Source organism: Chanos chanos, chromosome 5 (genome assembly GCF_902362185.1).
Source record: "Chanos chanos chromosome 5, fChaCha1.1, whole genome shotgun sequence".
NCBI classification, from domain to species: Eukaryota; Metazoa; Chordata; class Actinopteri; order Gonorynchiformes; family Chanidae; genus Chanos; species Chanos chanos.
Window position 1 is genome coordinate 11,878,764 of NC_044499.1, and position 21,723 is coordinate 11,900,486.

The 21,723-nt window shown below is 41.8% G+C and overlaps 1 protein-coding gene across 1 annotated transcript in view; it reads left to right on the plus strand.

Annotated features, from left to right (window-relative positions):
- Window positions 1–21,723, plus strand: part of epha4b (eph receptor A4b) — a 78,987-nt gene that overhangs the window by 54,732 nt on the left and 2,532 nt on the right. The window contains exons 9-15 of the mRNA XM_030775927.1: window positions 7,534–7,601; window positions 7,873–7,998; window positions 9,465–9,650; window positions 17,218–17,279; window positions 18,851–19,060; window positions 20,228–20,377; window positions 20,939–21,132. Coding sequence (XP_030631787.1) covers window positions 7,534–7,601; window positions 7,873–7,998; window positions 9,465–9,650; window positions 17,218–17,279; window positions 18,851–19,060; window positions 20,228–20,377; window positions 20,939–21,132 — 996 coding nt within the window. The remainder of the gene's footprint in view (window positions 1–7,533; window positions 7,602–7,872; window positions 7,999–9,464; window positions 9,651–17,217; window positions 17,280–18,850; window positions 19,061–20,227; window positions 20,378–20,938; window positions 21,133–21,723) is intronic.

Sequence of the window (21,723 nt, forward strand, 5' to 3'; positions counted from 1 at the left end):
TAAAATATAGTCTTTTGAATATTTATAGAACCTGTATATTAGTATTTGACCAAATTTGGTTGAGTCATGTTGTCAGGCTGCGGCTCTGTCTTCGATGAAAATGTTTTTGTAATGAAACATGAGGTGTACAGGAAGGCTTTTAAGCCAGGCTAATCAAGAGCAAGAAAACATCCCTTGTCATTGCAATGTTGTTAAAGTATGGAGCATCTGCTTCAAGCCTAAGGTTATTCTTAAAAGTTAATGACATGAGGAAGGTGTTCTCCACAGGCACACAAAAATACAGATCTGCACACACACACAGAGAGAGAGCGAGAGAGAGAGAGAGAGAGAGAGAGAGAGAGAGAGGGATATTACCCTGCAGCTTTTTTGTTTTCACATTTGCATTATATTACTTATCAGTTACAACACAAGGCTTGTTCCTTCATACACCTACTGTACTTTTTGAGCAGTAAACCAACAACATGGTGTTCCTTAACTACAAGGCAAATTTGTCTGTGTTAAATGAGAATCTTCATACAGGCCCTTAACGGTGAGTGTGGCACAATATAAAAAGTGTGCCAGAGTGCATTCATTTCTTGGAGCTAATTTTCACAATGCTGTATTTGCTGTGTATTGTGGATGAGTCAGGCCAGAAGTGATGTAGACCGCATTACTATCAAGTGTGAAGTAACACAATGCATTAGGGATCGAACAATAAGTGTTTTTTTGTTTTCCGGTGGAAGTCACAGCCAATCCAAATAACAGAGCAGTATCTCTGCCAGCCCTGTCTGCATTTGATGCTGTTACGTTTTGCTGCTCATGCCAACACTTCTGCATCTGTTGTCGTTTGCGAATTTCAGGGTGCTGATTCGAATGGGATCACATTTTGTAGCACAATGTCGATAATGAAGATTATGTGCCAAAGGCTCAAAAGTGGAGTATAAGCCTTTCAAAATCACTTTGAGTTTTTTTTTTCTCTCTCTAATGACCAGGCTGGTGTATGCATCTCATTCAGGCCCTGTTTGAAGTGTTGCCCATGTCCACTGGCTGTAGTGCACACACACACACACACACACACACACACACACACACACACTCAGATTGCTGTGTGAGTATTTGAATGGACTTCCTCATCTTGTGGACTGTCACCTTTAGTATAATGGCATAGTTGAAATCTCACCTAACTCTAAGCCACATGGTGTGTGGTGTTTCACAGGCGTCAGCTTTCTCAGCAAAAACAGCTGCAGAAACTAACAGTCAAGGCGAAATGGCATACAAACACAGTTACAGAGAAAGAGTCCTGTAAAGCTGAGGTTGTGTCAGAATGCCATCATCAACCCCTTTCATGTATCATTTTGTTTACTATCTTTCAATTATGTATATAATTGGTGAACATTTGGGTGATTTTTATTCCACAGAATCACTTAGAAATTTTATTTTTACGGTCAAACGGGGCCCAAACAGTGAAACAGGTGCAAAAAGCCAGAGGGTCGTAGTTGAATGAATTGGACGTAGACTGATCGGTTGGATTATGCTGGTGAGATTTTGCCCTTGGTGATGAGAACATTATCCCAATAACATTCCCATGCGCGTTCATAATTACCATTATCAATAATTCTTACACCGTATCTTCCTCTCCACCTTTCAGAGAGACAGGGGGAAATTCAACAGATATATACATTTAATCACTCCCCTTTCGAATAATGAGTTTGGCTAAAGTAAATCTTTTCTTTAAAGCAGTGTGTAGAGCATGGACAAACGCCAGGTTCACTCCACAAGTGAGGACAGCCGTGAAGAGCCAAAGAAATGAAAAACCAAGATATGCAGACTGCAAATAATATTTCATATCCAACAAACAAGAGGGCTAAGTGTTATTGGAGGACAACGCATTAATGAAGTTCCTGTGCGTTTTTATACCAGTGGCAGCTCTGCGACTGTAACTATGTATGTCACTGATTGCCATTAATCTGAAGGTCCACTCTTGTTGATTAAAGCTCTGGAGAGAAGCAGGCGTTTCTTGGGTCCGGCTCCATCCTATTAACAGTGTGTCACACAAGAGATGATTAGAAATCGTGTGATCTCCCCAAAGCCCCATGCACCATGCAAATCTGCCCTCTTCTCAGTCAGTGTGACCAAAGCATTGTTCCTCAGAAAATATGGAGCTATAGATAGACATGATCATATTCTCTCTCTCTCTCTCTCTCTCTCTCTCTCTCTCTCTCTCTTTCTCGTTCACTAGAGACTGTGTTCTAATGCATACCCTGTGTTAGCCTGGTCATTCTGTCTCCTTCAGCGTTATAAGCATTTTACCAGTTTGTGATGTGACTACTCTGAAGCCAAATTAAGACTGCTTTTCAGTTTTCTCCCTTCTTTCTTTCTTTCTTTCTTTCTTTCTTTCTTTCTTTCTTTCTTTCTTTCTTTCTTTCTTTCTTTAATCAGCTCACAAGATTGTTCTAAAGAGTTTATTTCTAAATTAGGTGAAGCTATTCAGTTCAGTTTTATTTAAAATAGCAAATGGTTTAAGTTAATTAACCAATGGTTTGACCTTCAAATCAGAGTGATACAAAAACAGCACTTTTTTAAAGAACTCTTTAAAAAAAATCACTTGAAGAAAAGCAGTATAAAACATTTTTTCCAGTATATTGCCAAATATTTCAGCAGGCCACATATTGATCAGACAAACACTGGTGTTGGTGTTTTCTTTTTCATAAACGGACATGTGATGATCCATAAACTGCTGCACTATAAAGAATTTGTAAGGTTTTCTTTTTTTTAGCCTGTCAAAATGAATATGACTGTGACAATGAATGAGATTCAGAGGTCAGTCATTCTGTTTCAGTCACTGGCGGTTTTTAAGGGGATCTTTTTATAAAGGAAGTAAAGGCCAATGAAAACGTACACCCTCTCCCCTCCTCTCTGTCCTCTTTGTCTTTCACTCGTCCATATAAAAAAAAAAAAATCTGCATATCAGCTCACTGTACTGTTGTTTTGTTTAGTCAGTGACCGCAGTTATCTCAAGGTCACGTGTTTATTGCCAAATGAAAGGCTAAGGTTGGCAAGTTCCCATTTTAAGACCACAGAAAACACAAGGTAATCAAAACGGGCAATTAAGCATTATCGGCGGAACTAACTTTACGCACTGTCCTTCCTGAGGTTCATCTTTCATGCATTAAAGACTACACTCAGGAGAGGCCCCTGACCAGACCACTGAGGAAGTAAACAATTTCCATGGCACAGCGTGTTCTAAAGACTGAAAGGCAACCAGGACGTTCAATGCCGGATCACACGTCAAAGCGATTGTTCGTTGTTAACAAACAATGAATGCTCAGTTGTCTCAGATATAATGGAGCCTGCACTCGACACCCATTTAATGTGATGTTACCGTTGCTGAACCACCCGACTTGATCTGGTGAAAAACGCATCAGATTTTCATTTGCAAAGACGTTGTTATTCTGTTCATGTATACTTTTGTAAGTCGAGTATCTTTTACAAGCATATGATTTTTTTTTTTTAATGATAGACATCACTTTGAGTTGAAATGACAACGAAAAGGAGAAATAGTGGTTTCTGATGAACAATGGAGAGTGACATTTCAAATCCATCAAAAATTAATGTTCTATTACCAAAAAAAAAAAAAAAAAGTTGAGTGTTGACATTTCTCCACGTATCAATATTTGACATCTGTATCATGACACTTGATAAGTTATCCAGAACTAATATGTCTTCTCCACAAGACCGATATTGAACAAACGAACAGTATCAAGTATAGTAGTCGCGAATTGTCGGTTACATGCTAATTCATGGATTGTTAGAAAACATTACCATTGTGTTTTTCTCATACAAGATACAGAGAGAGGCATGGAGGACTTGTTGAGAGGATGGCCATAGAACACATCTCGTGACTGGGTCTAAGTGCAGTGCATCTGTAGTCATGGGAAATTTCAACTTTTTTTTCTTTTTTCTTTTTTTTTTTTTTTTTGAACCTTAATTGAAAGTCAGTTGGCGACTGTTGGCAAGGACATGTGGCAGGGGAAGTTTTAATGGAGATGAATGCCGCTCTAGGAGGAGACAGAGAAACGGAGGAGGGGAAAGACTTGACCTCTCCTTTCCATTCCTTCAGTCCACTCGCAAGAAGATCCTCCAGTATATCAATTTCTCTTCCTGCGCTCAGCACTCTTTTATTCATCTAATAAAAGTCTGCTTGTCATATAAAAATGTATTGAATGATACGGCTTGTTTTAGCTACTCATTTATTTGCTCTGCTGACGAACGGGCCAAGGTTGAGTCCATTACTCTAAGTCCCGTAAGTTCATTTGATCTGAATTTTGTTCTTCGTGAAGTCCGTATTTGAGTTGAGGTCTTCCTGTTCTTAGACATCAGACGCTATCTCTATGTTCATATTTACCTAATCCAGTCACAGTTTGGACTGTCTCGCTTTCACTTTCAAACAGTGCGTCCTTCCTTCTGAGACGTCGCTGAGTAAACCTCTCCTCTGTTTGATCTCTTGCTCTCTTTGTCTTTTTCCTCTTTCTTCTGCTTTTTTCCCTGACATTGATCTTAAAGAGTTTTGGGTTGAAGGCTTTTTCTCAGACTTGAGCTTCTCGCTGAGAATTGGAAGACAAGAGCACCTGAGTCAGCAGCGAGCGCCGAGTGAAGAGTAAGAGCCCAGCAGAGTTCGGGCTTTTGTTTCAGCGGATCACCTTTCTCACCGGGGCTCATTTCAATACTGTTAGTATGCTGGTGTGGACCAGAACATAGACAGGAGAATACTCAGTGTCAGCACAATCATTCTCTTCTCTCCACTCTCAAAGACAGTCAAGACCCGCATCTGAACATATCATAGGGGGAGATAAAGAAGGGAGAGAGAGAAAGATAAAATGTAGAAAAAAATTATAAAGAAAGAGAACATAAGAGACTAAGACTGAAAAGGAGAGGGAGTGACAGAGGGCAAGCAAGAGAGAGAGAGAGAGAGATAATAAGAAATTCGGATTCGGAGAAAGTCGGATGGTGATGTGTGAGGACTGGGAAGATGAGCAAGAGAACTGCAATGCAGAGATGGGAACCATGGGGTCGAGCGCCCTGAAGGAGAAATCTCAGTGCTCAGATGAAAAAAAGGACAGGATTGGGTTGAGAAAGCAAATAGATATGCAAATTGAAACAGAAAGAGAAGGATGAGAGAGAAAGAGAGAGAGAGAGAGAGAGAATTTTGCTGGACCTGCAGAGGACCAGTATGGCTCCTCTCTTGTCAGCAGTGTACAGTAGCAGGCTTGGGTGAGCGTTGCATCCCAGAGCTGTGGTGAGGAAACATTTTGCGGTCACATTTGCAGCATGCGGCACCGTGTGTGGAGGAGAGAGTGCATTAGCGAGACGAGAGTGATTTGGTTTTTTTTGTTTTTATTTTTGTTTTTTTTTTTTCACAGAGCACAGTCTGTACAGTGAGAACGGAGCCTCTCTGTGGAGTACAATACAACAGACCCTCATTTGTACAGATATTCAAAGAGATTGTAGATCCAGATCAGCATGAATTTCCTCTCGTTTTTGTTTGCTGAGACAAGAGCTTTTCAGTACAGATACAATACACCCATTCGATTCCAAGGAGCCGGGGATGTGCTGTTGCTTAGTTAGAGTCTGCAGAGGGTCTTTTTTTTTTTTTCCCCTAACATCCAGACAAACACGACACCTGTGATGAAAATGTCTGTGCTAACAATGGGGAAACATGATCTTAAATGCATTAATGTTTTCACAGAAACATGTAGCTACAGAATTGTGACTCTTTCATAATGTACCATGAGAAGAGTTCTGTTAAAAAAGATTTTTTTTTTTTTTTTAAACAAAAGAAGTTTTATTGAAGACTCAGCTGCAAACTTGAAAAGTCACACTTGCCTTTCTCCCACCTTCTCACTCGCTGTCTAAAATGTGTGAAGCCCCTCTTTCAGACACATACACAAGCAGACACTTTATCAAGCAAACAAACACACACACACACACACACACTAGGGGGATCCATTCATCCAACCAATTAGCAGTGTTTACACGATGTCAAGATCTCGTTTGAATGAGCCAAATAAAATCAGCATCAAACCAGAGTGAGTAAGGATGAATGTGGCAATCAAGTCATGCGTGTGCCAGGAGCTGAAACTCTCTTACTGCCATCCAAAACTGTCATGACCCTGGCACAGGCTGGCGTGGCCGGGCAGACCGAGCTCTTCTCCTCATCATTAGAGGCAAATTAAAAGCCAAAAGCCCAAAGCTCGTCTGCCTTTTCCGCTGCAGGTGTTCATCATACGCTTGGCCAGTTAGTCTGTCTGCAAACGGCCAACACATTTATTATAGAATCTCTGGAACTCACCCCAAACCAATTATAATCAAAAACTGGATTTAAAAAGTACTTGAGCCTGATTGTAATGAGTAGGTTTTACATTTCTTCTCCTATCATTAATACATTTTTTTTTATTTTGAGACAAATTACTGAGGAGAAATGAAGTGAGGAATGAAAGAGTGTCTGGAGGTGGGAGATCTCATCCTCCGATATGATCTGTCATTTATTTTCACGTTGCCTGTGACTAAGCTTGAAAACCTTGTAAATAATATGTGCAGGAGATTTGTATGGCATGCTCACTTTTGTATAGAGCAGTAAAGTCATTGTGATGGACAGATGGATGGATGGATGGATGGATGGATGGATGGATGGATGGATGGATGGACGGATGATGGAGGGACGGATGGAGGGAGGGATAGACGGGTGGATAGATGAACTACATACCCTCATACACTTTCTATTCTCCCCCTCTAGACACACACACACACACACACACACACACATATATATATATATATATATATATATATATATATATATATATATATATATATATATATATATATATATATATACATATATATATGGCTGACTAACCATGCGAGCAACTGTGGAACTCCCGCAGTTTAGATTCTTACGTAGAGCAATTACTAAATGAAGCAAAAATGTGGAAAGCTAGAATCTATAGAAGCATCTTAATAGAGCCATCTTGAATGAGCAATAGAGTTTATCTTCCACATTTTCAGCCTCACTGAGCTGATTCTAAATCATGACCACAGAGACCCAGGAAGGCGGCACGTGTATTTTTAGACATTCACACATGCCCTGAGAGGCTGCTGCCACATGTTGTGGATCTCCTGAATACGTGTGTGTGTGTGTGTGTGTGTGTGTGTGTGCGTGTGTGTGTGCGCGCGTGCGTGTGCATGTGTGCGTGCGTGCGTGTGTGTGTGTGTCTGTGTGTATTTGTGTGTCTGTGCATGGCTCTGTGGTAGTAATTATGCTATGTTTTAATAATAATATGTGAAGGGATGGCTCTAGTGGAGTTTCAGTTAATCAGAACACCATTGTTACTCACAGAGATCTATTCTTATTTTGTTTCATACTTTGTTTTTTTTTTTTTATTATTTATTTAGTTCCATTGTGATTTAATCAGTATGCTCTGTATGATGATGGAAATTTGACCTCTTTTGTCCGTGAAGGAAGGTGCTGATGTATTTTCTTTGTGTTTCTTCCAGGCATTGCGGCTATATCAAAGCAAAACAAGACCCAGACGAGGAAAAGATGCAATTCCAGCACGGAAGAGGTAGGATCCCATTCAGAGCAACACATTGCCTTTTATAAGGCTGTCACTAAAAATGGTTGCTTTTAGAGCCGACATAAACATAAAAAATGCACTTGGCTACGGTTGTTGTGAAATGGAGCTGTAAATCATGTAATTGATGTCCATTTTCTGTTTCTTTCTTAGCCGTTTAGAGACGCGGCCCTTTTTTTATATTTACGATTCAGCCGTGTTCCTGCGTTAATGTGTAGTTTTCCATGAAAATGGATGACATTCTCTTCCCCCCCGGTTTCAGTCAAGCTGCCAGGAAGCAGAACATACATTCATCCTCACACCTACGAAGACCCCAATCAAGCCGTACGCGATTTCGCCAAGGAAATCGATGCCTCCAACATTCGTATTGAGAGAGTCATTGGTGCAGGTTAGAGAAATGAAATTTGACACGTTTTTTTTTTTTTTTTTCATACATCTATTCTCTCCTTTATCTGGTCCATAACTGAACTTAACTGTCGCACTTATACCACAGCCAGCTCTGTAATGGCTTCAGGCGTGGATTGTATTTTGCCTCACTCGGAAGTCGCTTTGCTTAAAGGCGTCTGCTAAAAGAAATAAATGTCAGTTTAAATGAGTGTCAAATAGTGACCCTACATTGATAAAGAAGGTGTATATTTAGTAATATTTAGAGATTTCTTTGTAAAAGTTTCCTTCACATCAAAAATAATTGATTTGACATGTTCGAAAATACATTACTTATTATCGTTATTTTGATTAAAAAATTTTAGAAAGCTGTCTTTTCAGTGGCATGCTAATTTATTCCGATGAAATTGAAGTTTTTTGATTTTCAAGTATCAAAGCTGTGTTTCACCTCTTGAAATGTGTGTGATTAATATGAATTTTTTGAGATATTTCATAAGCATGTTAGCTTTCAAACTCACTCCTACTCCCCTCATCCCCTCTCTCTCTCTCTCTCTCTCTCTCTCTCTCACTCTCTCACTCACTCTCACTCTCTTTGCATGTGTGTGTACCCTATGCACCTGCAGTCTCTATGCTAATGATGAACTTCTTTAAACAGTGCTGAGACAGTGAGTGTGACCCTCTGGCTGTGTGATGGAGAGATCTGTGTGACATGCCTTGTTAGAGACACATGCTCCCTCTCTCCCTCCCTCTCTCTCTTCTTCCCTCTCTCTCTCTGTCTCTCTCTCTCTGTCTCTCTGTCTCTCTCTCTCTCTCTCTCTCTCTCTCTCTTTCTCTCTCTCTCTCTCTCTCTCTCTCTCTCTCTCTCTTTAACTCACAGCTCTTTACTCAGACATGCTAGGCTGATGTGTCTGCTCAGTGCTAGATGTAAGAACCAACTCCAGTTTTTCTTAGATGTCTTTTGTGTCCCCGGGGTGTCAGACAGTTTTAGAGAGGAGAGGACAACCCACTCTCCTTGTGTCCTAAAGAACCACACAGACTGCAACTCCCTTAACACTCTACACTCACACACATTAAGTTGACGCAGAAAAACTTCTCATTTACGTTTTTTGTGAATACGCACCCAAAGTACAAATGTAATACTATGCCTATGGTTCACAAATATTCCAAATTAGAGGTTCTTACTCCAGCAGCCTGGTTCGTTAGATATTTGCATACATATATTTACATACATATGCTCAGTGAATCTTTTTGCATGTTTCTGAGTTTATTCACAAAGCAAAGAAATATCAGAAAAACAAGGCGTGTAATAACATGTTTGAACATAACACATAATAACGACTTAGATGTGATCACTCATTTATAGCTCTGTTGTGTACAATGTGAAGCAAAACAGACCGCCAACTGACCTTTCCCTTACCCCACTAATTAAATTGTAATTAATTCTGAGGGTCACTGTGGGTCTGTTTTCAGGCGAATTTGGCGAAGTGTGCAGCGGTCGTCTGAAACTGCCCAGTAAGAGGGAAATCTATGTGGCTATTAAAAGCCTGAAAGCAGGTTATTCAGAGAAACAGAGGCGGGACTTCCTGAGTGAGGCCAGCATCATGGGACAGTTTGATCATCCCAACATCATCCGTCTGGAGGGAGTGGTCACCAGATGTAAGTGACTCACATCTTACCTACATGCTTCAGAAGTACACCCCTCACTGCACATAGGCACTGACAGGATATGACTGTATCAGAACATGATTGCATCTACCTATCTATCTATCTATCTATCTATCTATCTATCTATCTATCTATCTATCTATCTATAGAGCACGTGTGTGTGTGTGTGTGTGTGTGTGTGTGTGAGTGTGTGTGAGTGTGTGTGTGTGTGTGTGTGTGTGTGTGTGTGTGTGTGTGTGTGTGTGTGTGTGTGATGTTAGTATTCTTTAGAGAAACACTTAATACAGTGTTTGTGCCTTTATGATTTTGCCTCGACCGAAAGGCAGAATCTGATGTCAGTCAGTCTGTTCTTAGATTTATGAATCTTCTTCAGTACAGAGCAGATTAAGGTTATACCTGATGTCAATCAATGTGTTCTTAGCTTTATGAATCTCCTTCAGCACAGAGCTGATAAAGGTCAGCAGCTCATTCTTGACAGGTTTAGACTTGAAAAAGTGGCTTAGATGCTCAGACAGACTAAGCTGAACTGAGTCAGTTGGAACATTTGAAATATAGAATGAGGACTTAGAATAAGGACTTGTTCTTATGAACAAGTCTGTGGTCTTATAATCGCAGTATGCCATATGTCCAGCTTTTCTCTTACTGTTTATTTTTCATTAGTTTGTCTGTTCGTTTTTGTATCTATTTTTATCTTGCTTTGTCTTCCCTCCTGTCTCTTCCTATTTGTTCTCTCATTTTTCTTTATCTTTGTTCATTTCTTACCTTTGACTTCCAACTCAGATATATAAATGGTGAGGACTTTTTTCTTTTTTTCATTTGGATTAGAAAATATTTATTGGCATAGCACAGTTTTAGCCTGTATCTGACACCTTGACAATGAAGTCATATTCACAAAGATTTCATGTTATTTTTACACATTATTCCCCTTCCCTGTAACACAATAGCCCTGTCTGTTTTACGCTGTAAGGGATGAATAAGGCTGTCTCCTTATCTCTGCTCCACCTATGCCAAACAACAAAAGCCATATACATATTTAAGTCCCTATGAAAATTAATAATTTAAATAGTTAATTGGATGTGTTTTTGGCATCATAAATATTCAGAAGCATGCATAATAACTGTACAGTCCCCTAACATTTCTTATTCATTCTTCTTCTTTCCCCTCTCTAATGTGAAATGCAAATTCTGACCTTTTGTTCACAGTGGTTCGTACGGATTGTAGAACTATTACCAGAGTAAATCAAGTTTGCTTTTCCCTTCAAAAAGGCAGATGCTTCTTAATTGCTACTCTTCCGATAATAAGTAGTGTTTTAATGCACTATGCAAATAACTAGGCTCATAGCGAAAGCTCAGTTCAGTCTTTTAAAAGTATACGCCGTCAAAAAAGAATAAAAGTGCAGTTAAGTGAAAGTAATTTGTTCAGCATCGACTGGCAGGGGCAACCTGAGCATAGTCTGGCAAGGAGGAGCCAATCCTGGATCACAGACGGGCTAACCTCATATTAACTGACCTCTGAAGTTTCAAGGGTCGGTGTGTTTTGTCAGCGAAAGCTTACACGTGTACACGTACACACACACACACACACACACACACACACAGATATAAAACACACACAAAAACACAAGAAAGTCACAGAGATGCAGTGAGGTGTAAAAGACCAGGCAAAGCATTGTCAGTATTGGAGAGGGCACATATGTAAGGAAGGGAAGGGATTTTACAGATCACAGCTGATGAGGGAGGAGTCTGGAAGGCGTGGCTGAGAGAAAAAGAAGGAACAAGAAGGGGCACAGTCGGGTATTACCTCACAGTCACCTGGTCTCCACATCCACTGCACTTTATTCCAGTGTTCTTCATCATCATCATACCATACCACTACCAATACCAGCCAAGCATACGTGGTATATGCGCGTGTGTGTGTGTGCGTGCATGCGTGCGTGCGTGCGTGCGTGCGCATGTGTGTGTGTGTCTTTGCATGTGATTCATAATCATTACTGCACAGCTTCAATCAGCACCCTTTCATCAGAACAATATTTAAAAGCTCACCCGCGTTTTGATTGCAGACATTGTTATGTAGATGAGGGCCATCCTAAAAGAAAAGCCTTAAAAATAGCCTTTTATTTGCTATCTCATCACATGTCAGAACAGTACAGAGCCTTCCTTATCTTCCTCATCTTCCTTTTATGTGCTTAATAATCGTCTCATCTGGAAACATTCAATTTAGGACCCAGCTATCATCTGCCCACATCTAATACTTTCTCCTTCAAAAAGAATTCTTATTCAACTTCTAAAGATGTGGGCTCTGTTTCAAGAGACTATTCATTAAAACTCTGCTCCTCTTTTGTCTGAATAACAATGAAAGTTTTAACGCTTCAGATCTAACACCTCACACTCCTATGCTTAATTAGAAGCGCCCCCTGCTTTACTAACGTATAGTTTTTTTTTTGTCCCTTCAAGAAGCATAAATAGTGATTCTGTGCTAAATACATTATGTGTCATTTAGTTAAAAACCCATTAGAACAAAAAATCAATAGAACGTAGAGGTTAAATAACATTTGCCTTTGTTCTTCAATTTAGATTTGTGGAGGATGTGTTAGAGGCTATGAGGGCAGCCAACCTGTTCGATATCTCTTTACTCCTATAAGTTAGTTCTCTATAAATCGAGACGCTTGTAAGGAAGAATAAAAAAGGGGGGTGGGGGGGTGGGGGGGGGGGGTGTAAACAGCTGTTAACAACAGTACTGTTGTGAAACACATAACTTGAAGTTACAAAGCAGCTATTTTCTACCAGATGGTTTTAACACCTGGCAGAAAATCAATACTCTATCTGCAGAACAGGTCATCACTGGACAAATTAACTAGCCCTAAAAATGGGGAAATGTGTTTTGCTTGATGTGTGTGTGTGTGTGTGTGTGTGTGTGTGTGTGTGTGTGTGTGTGTGTGTGCGCGTGTCTACTTGTGTTGGGAAACCAATGAAGGAGGCTCATTTTCTAGACCGCCTGCTGTCTGTAGCTAAATCTGTGTTATGCACCACCCCACAAAAGGTACATCTATACTCATGAACAGCCACACACACACACACACACACACACACACACACATATGCACGCACACACACATACACAGGCACACACGCACACACAGACGTGCAAGTGTGCATCCACGCACGCATGTGCACAAACATACACACACGCATACACACTCAGAAAGAGAGAAGAGACTGTGTGATGTATAAACCATTTAACAAAAGCCTGTTTCCTTGTGTGGAATGTCCTGGGCATTGTGTTGCAGGTATCAGGTGCTGTTGATTACGGGGGACTTGTCATGTTGACAGGTATTCATTTTCCCACAGCACTTAGATGTAACAAATATATGGGTTAGAAAGATTCCAGTGGAAACAGATCTATTGCACAATTTCCCATCAAAGACATGGCTCTCAGGAGCTTCTATGGGAAATACCGTGACAAACTCAGTCTGACAACTGTGTTTAGTGATTACATTTCAATCATGGCCTTAGATAAATGTACATCTAATGCAGATCTATCTTTAAACAGCTAACTCTCTACGGAGCATGTAAAACAATACACGCAGGTTGATAACTGACAGACAGAGAGTGGGGTCAAACATTTTCTCAGTATTTCAAACTAAATTTCTATCACAGAGGCTGAATGTACTTAACAGGTGGCTCCGGGTGGCTTACCACCTAAAACATTACTTTACTGTGACTGTTTAATTAACATAGCATGAACATGTGACGTGTCATGCTTACTTACGATGCTTAATGTTGTCTAAAATGATAATCTGTATGACTGACCATAAGTTTACTTTCATGGGGGGCTGACAGGGATTAACTTTTGCATATCTGCTCCAACGCATAATCCTTATTGAAATAGCACACCCGGGGCATTTCTGGTCCGAGTGTCAAGTTAGAAGCTGATTCATGATTCATTTCCACACATACAGGATCCATTGTGGTAGTCTGTTATTTCCGACCATCCGCACCGTGAGCTATTTAATATGTTCTTCTTCTCAGGGCCGTGCGGCGGAGGGCCAAGACCTCCAGGGCACAGAATTAGTGATGTGACTGTTCTGTGTTTGCCCTGCATGTGATTCAGAGTCAAACATGCCCTCAAAGGTCCCTTTGTATCGAGCTTTGATAGGGAGTAAAGCATAAGAGTGTGAGAGAGACAGAGAGAGTGTGTGTGTGTGTGTGTGTGTGTGCGTGCGTGTGTGTGTGTGAGTGTGTGTGTGTCGGTGGTAACCTTTTATATCCTGTCAGTATAATTTGCTGTGTCAGAAGTCCAGATGATGGCTTTTGATAGCACATGTATTGGAGGGCACTGAGACATCCTCTTGAGTTTGCCACAAGTTAATGTCAAGAGCTGATAACTCAACTGAACATTTTCTCAATTATCTGGTGTATTCCAGTCCGACCAGGAAATATTTTTCAGATGAAACAACTGAAGTTCTACAGATGAAGAACTGAAAACATTTGTTAGCCTGGTCTTTTCAGTTTATTATTATTTATTTATATTTTTTCATCATCACGTTCTTGGCTTGAAAAAACTTGGTTTGATTTGATGTGTACCACTGATTGTTTAAGCCAGTAAGTTTTGAATCATTTCACCGCAGTTAACAAAGGTAACAACAATGAGCTTCATGACGTAAAAACAGTGGGAGTATAGGAGGACTGACTGGTTTGAAATCTTGACATCGTGTCTTCTCATAGTTTCCAGTTAAAGGCATACTAATGTTAGCATCTTGAAATTCTGATATCATACCCCCATTCATAAAACAGTTTTAGTCACAAACACGATGGTCTAAAAATGAAAACACTTTTTAAACACGACAAACCAGCACCTCGGACTCTTTGCGAGGAGTTATTTCTATATCGGTTTCTAACTGGACCATTTGAAGCTCTGTTGTTTACTAAAGCAGAATTGAGCTCGATATGTTGTGTGGGGGTTGGGGGGGGGGGGGGTAGGGGTTCCGGCAGCTGCAGTCTTTTTTGGTGTGTGGTGGTCTGCAGCTTTAAGGTCAAACCCTGGGGACGCCGTGTGATCCCGCCGGCCGCCTCCCCTCTTACTCAGGATCAATGCCACTAGCCCTTTTCATCCATCTTTCTGATAAAGCAGTCACGCGGCCCGGGTGACATCAGATGGCCACCCCAGAGCCGCGCCCGCTCTCCCTGGAGCCGTGTGACAGAGGTCCCCACGCCGGCCGCGCTGACACACACATTAGTCTGCCAACGAAAAGTAAAAGGGAATTGGATTTTTCTCTCTCTCTCTCTCTCTCTTTCTCTTTCTCTCTCTCTCTCTCTCTTCTCCGGATAGGGGGAGATGGTTTGGTTGGTTGGAGGGTGTGTGGAGGATGGCATTTATCTCAGTGAGATAGTGATTTAATTTCGGGTGATGTATAACCACGCCGACGGCCGTGGCGATGGTGCCGTTGCTCCTGTGGGGTTATCATGCTCTTCTCTGCCTCCATCACCACCACACACTTCCCAGCACCCCCAACCCTGGAGATGGAGCAAATGGGATCCATTTATCAGCGCTGACATGGTCAGTGTTTATACGTCCTTGAGCTTGGACAGGGACGGCAATCTATGATAAAGTTGCTTCGTCTCTCCGTCCTAAACACACACACTCGCTGAAGACAGTGGAGAAGCAAAGAAAAACAAATCCGTCAGAAACTTTGGTACATTCACACGCTCCCTCTTACACAAACACACACACACACACACTCACACACACACACATCCGTCTCCAAGTGTCTTTTCTCTTTCTTTCCTTTTTTTTTTTATTTTTGTAAATTTTAGTTTTCGTGAAGATTTAGTAGCTGTGACGTCTCTCCTTTGGACAAGAGTTGAAGGCCACACACACACACACACACACATAGAGGCACAAACATGAGAGTGTTTAGACATTAGACTGTTGCAGCTTCCACATTCTCTTCCCTCCCACGCTCACTGTCCGTGTGAATCCGTCCACACACTGGAAGCGTGGGGTGCAGAGTGGACATAGGCATGGGTGATGGGAAGCAGCTCTATGAACAGGCTGGGTCCACTGTTACTGTGAGAGAGAGGATGCGCAGGCCATGTTGTGGATGTCTCATCACCCCCCCCCCCCCCCCCCCCCACCCCCACCCCCCGCCTGGCATCACGTCTGTGTTCGTTTTCCTCACGCTTTCCCCTAAAGCCAGACCCCTGCGGTTCTTACATGTTATGGCACATAGACATGGCATCTGCATGTAGCTGGGCTGGAATAACACCGCCTCAGTGTCTGAACAGTGACGCTGGTCTAGATTCATGTATGTCCTGTGTTTGCTGTCCTACTTGTAGTCTCACATCTCAAAGGACACTCATCAAATGCTATCACTGTCATAAGAGAGACCCGACCTTTTCCTGACCTCTGCTTGACCTCTCTGTGATGTATTCAGATTAGACGGGGTGTGGGAAGTGTGAAGGAAATGACAAGTGTCATTCCCTAAAGAAAATTAAAACAGTAGCTTACTTTACAGCAGGCTAAACCTGGGCTGTTTCCAACCACTGTGGTTACCCCTTGTTTCTGAAATCCAGTACAGGCTTGGAAATGTGTGTGTGTGTGTGTGTGTGTGTGTGTGTGCGTTTGTGATATATGTTGTATGTCAAATAGTGAGGTCTCTAAGGCCTCACATACTACCTCCATCCTGTGATTAGCAGAGAGAGTAATGTTCTTTTGACGTGAGAGGGGTGTGTGTGTGTGTGTGTGTGTGTGTGTGTGTGTGCATGTGTGTGTGTGCATGTGTGTGTGCGTGTGTGTGTGTGCTTGTGTGTGTGTGTGTGTGTGTGTGTGTGTGTGTGTGTGTGTCTGTGTGTGTGTCTGTGTGTGTGTCTGTGTGTGTGTATGTATGTATGTGTATGTGTGTGTTGAGCTGCTTAAGTTAATCAGGAGATTAGCACCAGCCATGCTTGCTTCACACATACAGTACACATTCATTGACTGACTGACACTGTTATCACAGCTCAGGTTTGCAGGCAGATCTTTAGTCTTTTTATAAGACAAACCAGGTGTTCCTTGAGAAAGGAGTGCAACAGAGCGCAGATTACATGAGTTCTAAAACACGCTATCCATCATAGCTTCAGCCACCATCCCCCTCCCCACTCACACACAGGTGCACACCCCTCTCCTAACCCCTTATAGATCACCCTGGCAGCCCATCATTGTAACTGGGCTTCTAGTCCAGTGGCGCAGCCATCCTCGGTTGGTTTGCCCAGGCTAATTAACTCTTGTCGTTAGTGGAAAGCTTTGATGAGGATCTGTCATGTTGAGTTATGGGGCTGCCGTGGCGACGAGGGATGAGTCTGGTCAGGGTTTAGGCTCCTCTTTTGTCCCCCCCGCTATCCTTTTTTAAACGTCCTATTGTCTTAGGATTAATGGTGCCATTAGAATGATTTATCTCAACACGGTTTTATGAAGAAGCATCAGTCTGCTGCAACTGGGTTTGTTTCAGTGTTTAGCACTCTAAAGTAAAAGTTGTTGTTTTTTTTTCTTCTTCTTCTTCTTCTCTGTTTCATATGTGCAGGTAAGCCAGTGATGATCATAACAGAATACATGGAAAATGGCTCCTTGGATACTTTCTTAAAGGTGAGTTAGTTCTATCTGCTAACATGGACTACATTCAGAGTCTCTAAGGTACCCGGTGTGTGCAATGCTCTTTGTACGGCCTTTAAGATGCTGATCACTCTGAATTGCCCTGAGCTACTTCTCTGCCACATGTATGAGGACTGCTTAAAGGTACGAGCCACAAAGGACTCTTTCCACTCTACCCAAAGTCTATTAATGTAGAGAAATTAAGTGTGAAAGAGATGCTGGAGGAGACATTGTGGATTCACCCAGTACCATGTCCTGAAGGGCCTTTTCAAGTCTATTCAAAAGTATGTTATGAAAACTTATACCCAGAGCAAGGAGAGAGAGAGAGAGAGAGAGTGAGAGAGAGAGAGAGAGAGAGAGAGAGAGAGAGACAGAGAGTGGATGATCTTTCTGGATTTATGATGAGGCCAATGCTCCCACTACCAATCTGCTCATACGTCTCTACTGCAAACCCCTCAAATTTATTACTGCTTTTGTCACCGAGGACAAATCTGGCCCTTAATTTTATTGCATACAGCACAGATATGCTTTTCTCTAAGTGGAGACCCATTTTAATTGCCCACACTTTGAGCAAATGAAAACGATATCTGACACAAAAAAAAAAAGAGTGAAATTTTCAATCTCTCTGCAAAGCACATCATGAATGCCATAAATAGTCCTGTTAGCCCACATAAAAAGCTAATATAATTATGGGACCGGTTTTATGGCTAATAGCTCATAGTCTGTCCGCTCAGGGTACATGTGTTTAATTAGGGCACAGATCAATTTAGCATCACTCGCCTGCAAAAAGAAAGGAAAAAAAGAAGAAAAGAAAAAACTGAGCATTTTTCCCCTCCTCACAGCTGTTACAGTAAGTAGCATGCCACTGCAGGATTGATAATGGAACGCTGCCAATTGATCAGGCCAAAGCAATCAATCAATAGAGCTGCATTTCAGAAAACGACATAATTAACTTACCAACCATGTGCCACATGAAATACAAGTGTTTTTTTGTTGTTGTTGTTGTTGTTTTTTTTTTTTCAAACTGATATTGCTCTGAGACAAAAGCAGGGTTTTTAAAGAGATTAGGTTAACGCTCCAATATTGACAGGGAGAGACCAGACTAATTGTTCATCGCTGTAATTGTTTTTGTACAGAAATGCATATCTTGGCTCTTTATCATGCCAACAATGAGACCAGAAAACAGCTGGTTTTACACCAGTAACCACTAACCGTGGCGATAACTCCTGGAATGATTTGAACTGTAAAACGGGTCCGAAGATTCATTTGCATAATGTATGAGTCGGGGGTCAAATGCATTTCAGCTTCTGTACTGCAGTTGAATAATGTATGTTTCCTGAATAATACAATGCTATCGAAATAAAAAAGAAAAATCCAAGAAACCAATATCGACGGAGTCGTCTTAACCAACGCGGGATCCGCCGCTGAAGCTTACGATACCTTTTTGAACCGATTCCAAATCTGACGAATGAAGTAGTAATCATTTCTGAAAAGAACCTGCAGCGGGGCCACGTGTAGCGGTAATCCATTGTCTTTTTTTTTTTTTTTTTTTTGACCACTTCCAGAAACATGACGGGCAGTTCACAGTCATTCAGCTGGTGGGAATGATGCGTGGGATAGCCTCGGGAATGAAGTATCTATCAGACATGAATTATGTCCATCGCGATCTGGCCGCCCGGAATATTCTGGTCAATAGTAATTTGGTTTGCAAAGTCTCTGATTTTGGCCTGTCCAGAGTGCTGGAGGACGACCCCGAGGCCGCTTACACCACACGGGTAGGTGACCTCTCCTTCTACCTAACACTAAAGCATTTGCGTTTGTTTGTATGTACTTGTGTACTTGGCCATGCGCGCACTTATGTCGCTGCGCATGTATGTGCATGCTTATACATATGTGAGAAGGAGAGAAAGAGAGAGGGAGGGAGAGAGAGAGAGAGCAAGAGGAGCAATAGTGCCTCTAGTAAGGGAGTGAGCCGAAGCTGAAGAGAGAGTGGAGGAGTGAGTTGTCTCCCCCAGTCAGGGGTCAACGTCCTCCTCCTCACAGCATGCGTTAATTGCATCTCTGTCTGAATGGGAGGCTGCCTGCGTGGCCCTTTACCCCGGCTCTCTCTCTGTGCTCTGTCATTACTCACCCTCCTGCCAGGCTGCAGCAGAGGTCAGGGTACATGCAGAGAGCCGGGCTCTGTGTGTCTGCTCATGTACAGTCAGGTGTGCAAAGTGCCTAATCAGCAGGAGAGCAAATTACCTCTGGCCATGTAGGAGGCAATACAGAGCTCCTTCAGCCCTCAATACAACCCCAAGTAGAGAGAGAGTGTGTGTGTGTGTGTGTGTGTGTGTGTGTGTGTGTGTGTGTGCGTGTGTGTGTGTGTGTGTGTGTGTGTGTGTGTGTGTGTGTGTGTGTAGGGTGAATGAGTCTATAATGCTCCACACAGAGGAAATATAAAAAGAAATCTCAATATAATTTTCAATATAAATTGCCCCCCCCCCAGCTGATTTGTGGAAAGAGTAAACTTTGAAAGCCACACGAGGCACTGGTGTATGGGCTGTGACTTTCATAAAATATAATTTAATAATTCTACAGATTGTGCTTTGAAGCACTGTTTAAATGATTTTTACCCCCATGGGTCTCGGGTTGGCTCTTTGGCACTCGCGTCACGTGCATCTATATTGAGTAGCGCCAGTTTGTCTTTTGTTTCACTTTGACTTTGTAGAGATTAAACACCAAGGACAGCATCTTTTTTAAAAGGACATTTGGAACAACGTAGGCTATCATTTGCAAAGAAGAGTTGCAAAAAAATTCCTCATCTTTGATCCGTGTTCTGTCTATCAACAACAAAGTTAAAGACAAAAAGGAGAAGGTAGAATATGAAAAAACATTCAAAGTCCTGCACACTGTTTTTATGTTAAATCTGTACGCAAAATCTTTTATTCATGTGTTTTCAGGGAGGAAAGATTCCCATTCGTTGGACGGCTCCAGAAGCCATAGCATACAGGAAATTTACCTCTGCCAGCGACGTGTGGAGTTATGGTATCGTCATGTGGGAGGTGATCTCCTATGGAGAGCGGCCTTACTGGGAGATGTCCAATCAGGATGTAAGTAATACCGGTGGTGCTTATTTACAGCGGCATAGCGGAATACAGAGATGCATTCACACAGTGAGGTGGAATTTTAAGGTAGAATAAATTGGAATACTGTGGTACACGCACGGCATTACAACAAATGCGTATAACTGACTGATAAAATGCGAGATGAAGCATATTTTTTTTTTCGCGGTCCAACAGTGCCACTGTACCTGAAAGAGGACACATTATCTTAGGGAGACAGGCAAATGGCGTGGAAGCTGAGAGGTAGCGCCTTTGATAGCATATACAGGGGAACAATGTCTTCATCACTCTTCTGTATCTCCGGAAATGCCCACCACACTAGCTCTGCTGTTGAGAGGTGTTAAGGGCTTCCACAGAATCACAGCTCAGCTTGTGAAACACGTATAACTCCTCACTGCAGAACTATGGTAATTTCTGTGTGGAATTTTGTTTCTGACTCTCTCTCTCTCTCTCTCTCTGTCTCTCTCTCTGTCTGTCTCTCTCTCTTTCTCTCTCTCTCTGTCTGTCTCCCTCTTTCTCTCTCTCTCTGTCTGTCTCTCTCTCTGACAGGTTATCAAGGCAATAGATGAGGGCTACAGACTGCCCCCTCCCATGGACTGTCCTGTGGTATTACACCAGCTGATGCTGGACTGCTGGGAGAAAAGTCGTAGTGACCGGCCCAAGTTCGGCCACATTGTCAATACATTGGACAAGCTGATTCGTAATCCCAACAGCCTGAAACAACTAGCCAACATATCAGTGTGGTAAGACTGCTAACATTAAAACCCAAATAATAGTTATGTAAATTCTATTACAATTTGCACGTGAACTCATTACGTAATATTACTGACCTGATTATTCATAGAACAAATCACAATAAACCATAATTATGCATGACATCTCTTCTGATCATGCTTTTAAGTATTTACAGTAAATGTGCCCTCATTTGCCCGTTGTTTTTTTGTTAAACTGAAAAAACAGTTGAAAATGATACAACAAAGAAAGAGAGAAGGACACAATAAATATGGCCAGAAAACATAGGCTTATCACCGATGAAACTAATACTCAATTTCATTCATCTCATTCACATCACATTTTCCCAATCCCAGCTATAGTGCAGCTGATCCAGCTATAACCGATCATAAGGTCAAAATGGAATGTCAGGTATTGGATGTAGATAGACAGAATCCCCTAGAGCTGGAAACACTGATAAAACTCAGGAAGGATAAGGTACAGATTTAACCTTACACATGGTTTATCTGGAGACCAGGGTAAAACCCCCCAGATCAGTCAGGTAAACCTATGGATCGAGAGAGGCTGTTTAGAGTTTTCTTACCGTGCTCCTCTTCATGAGA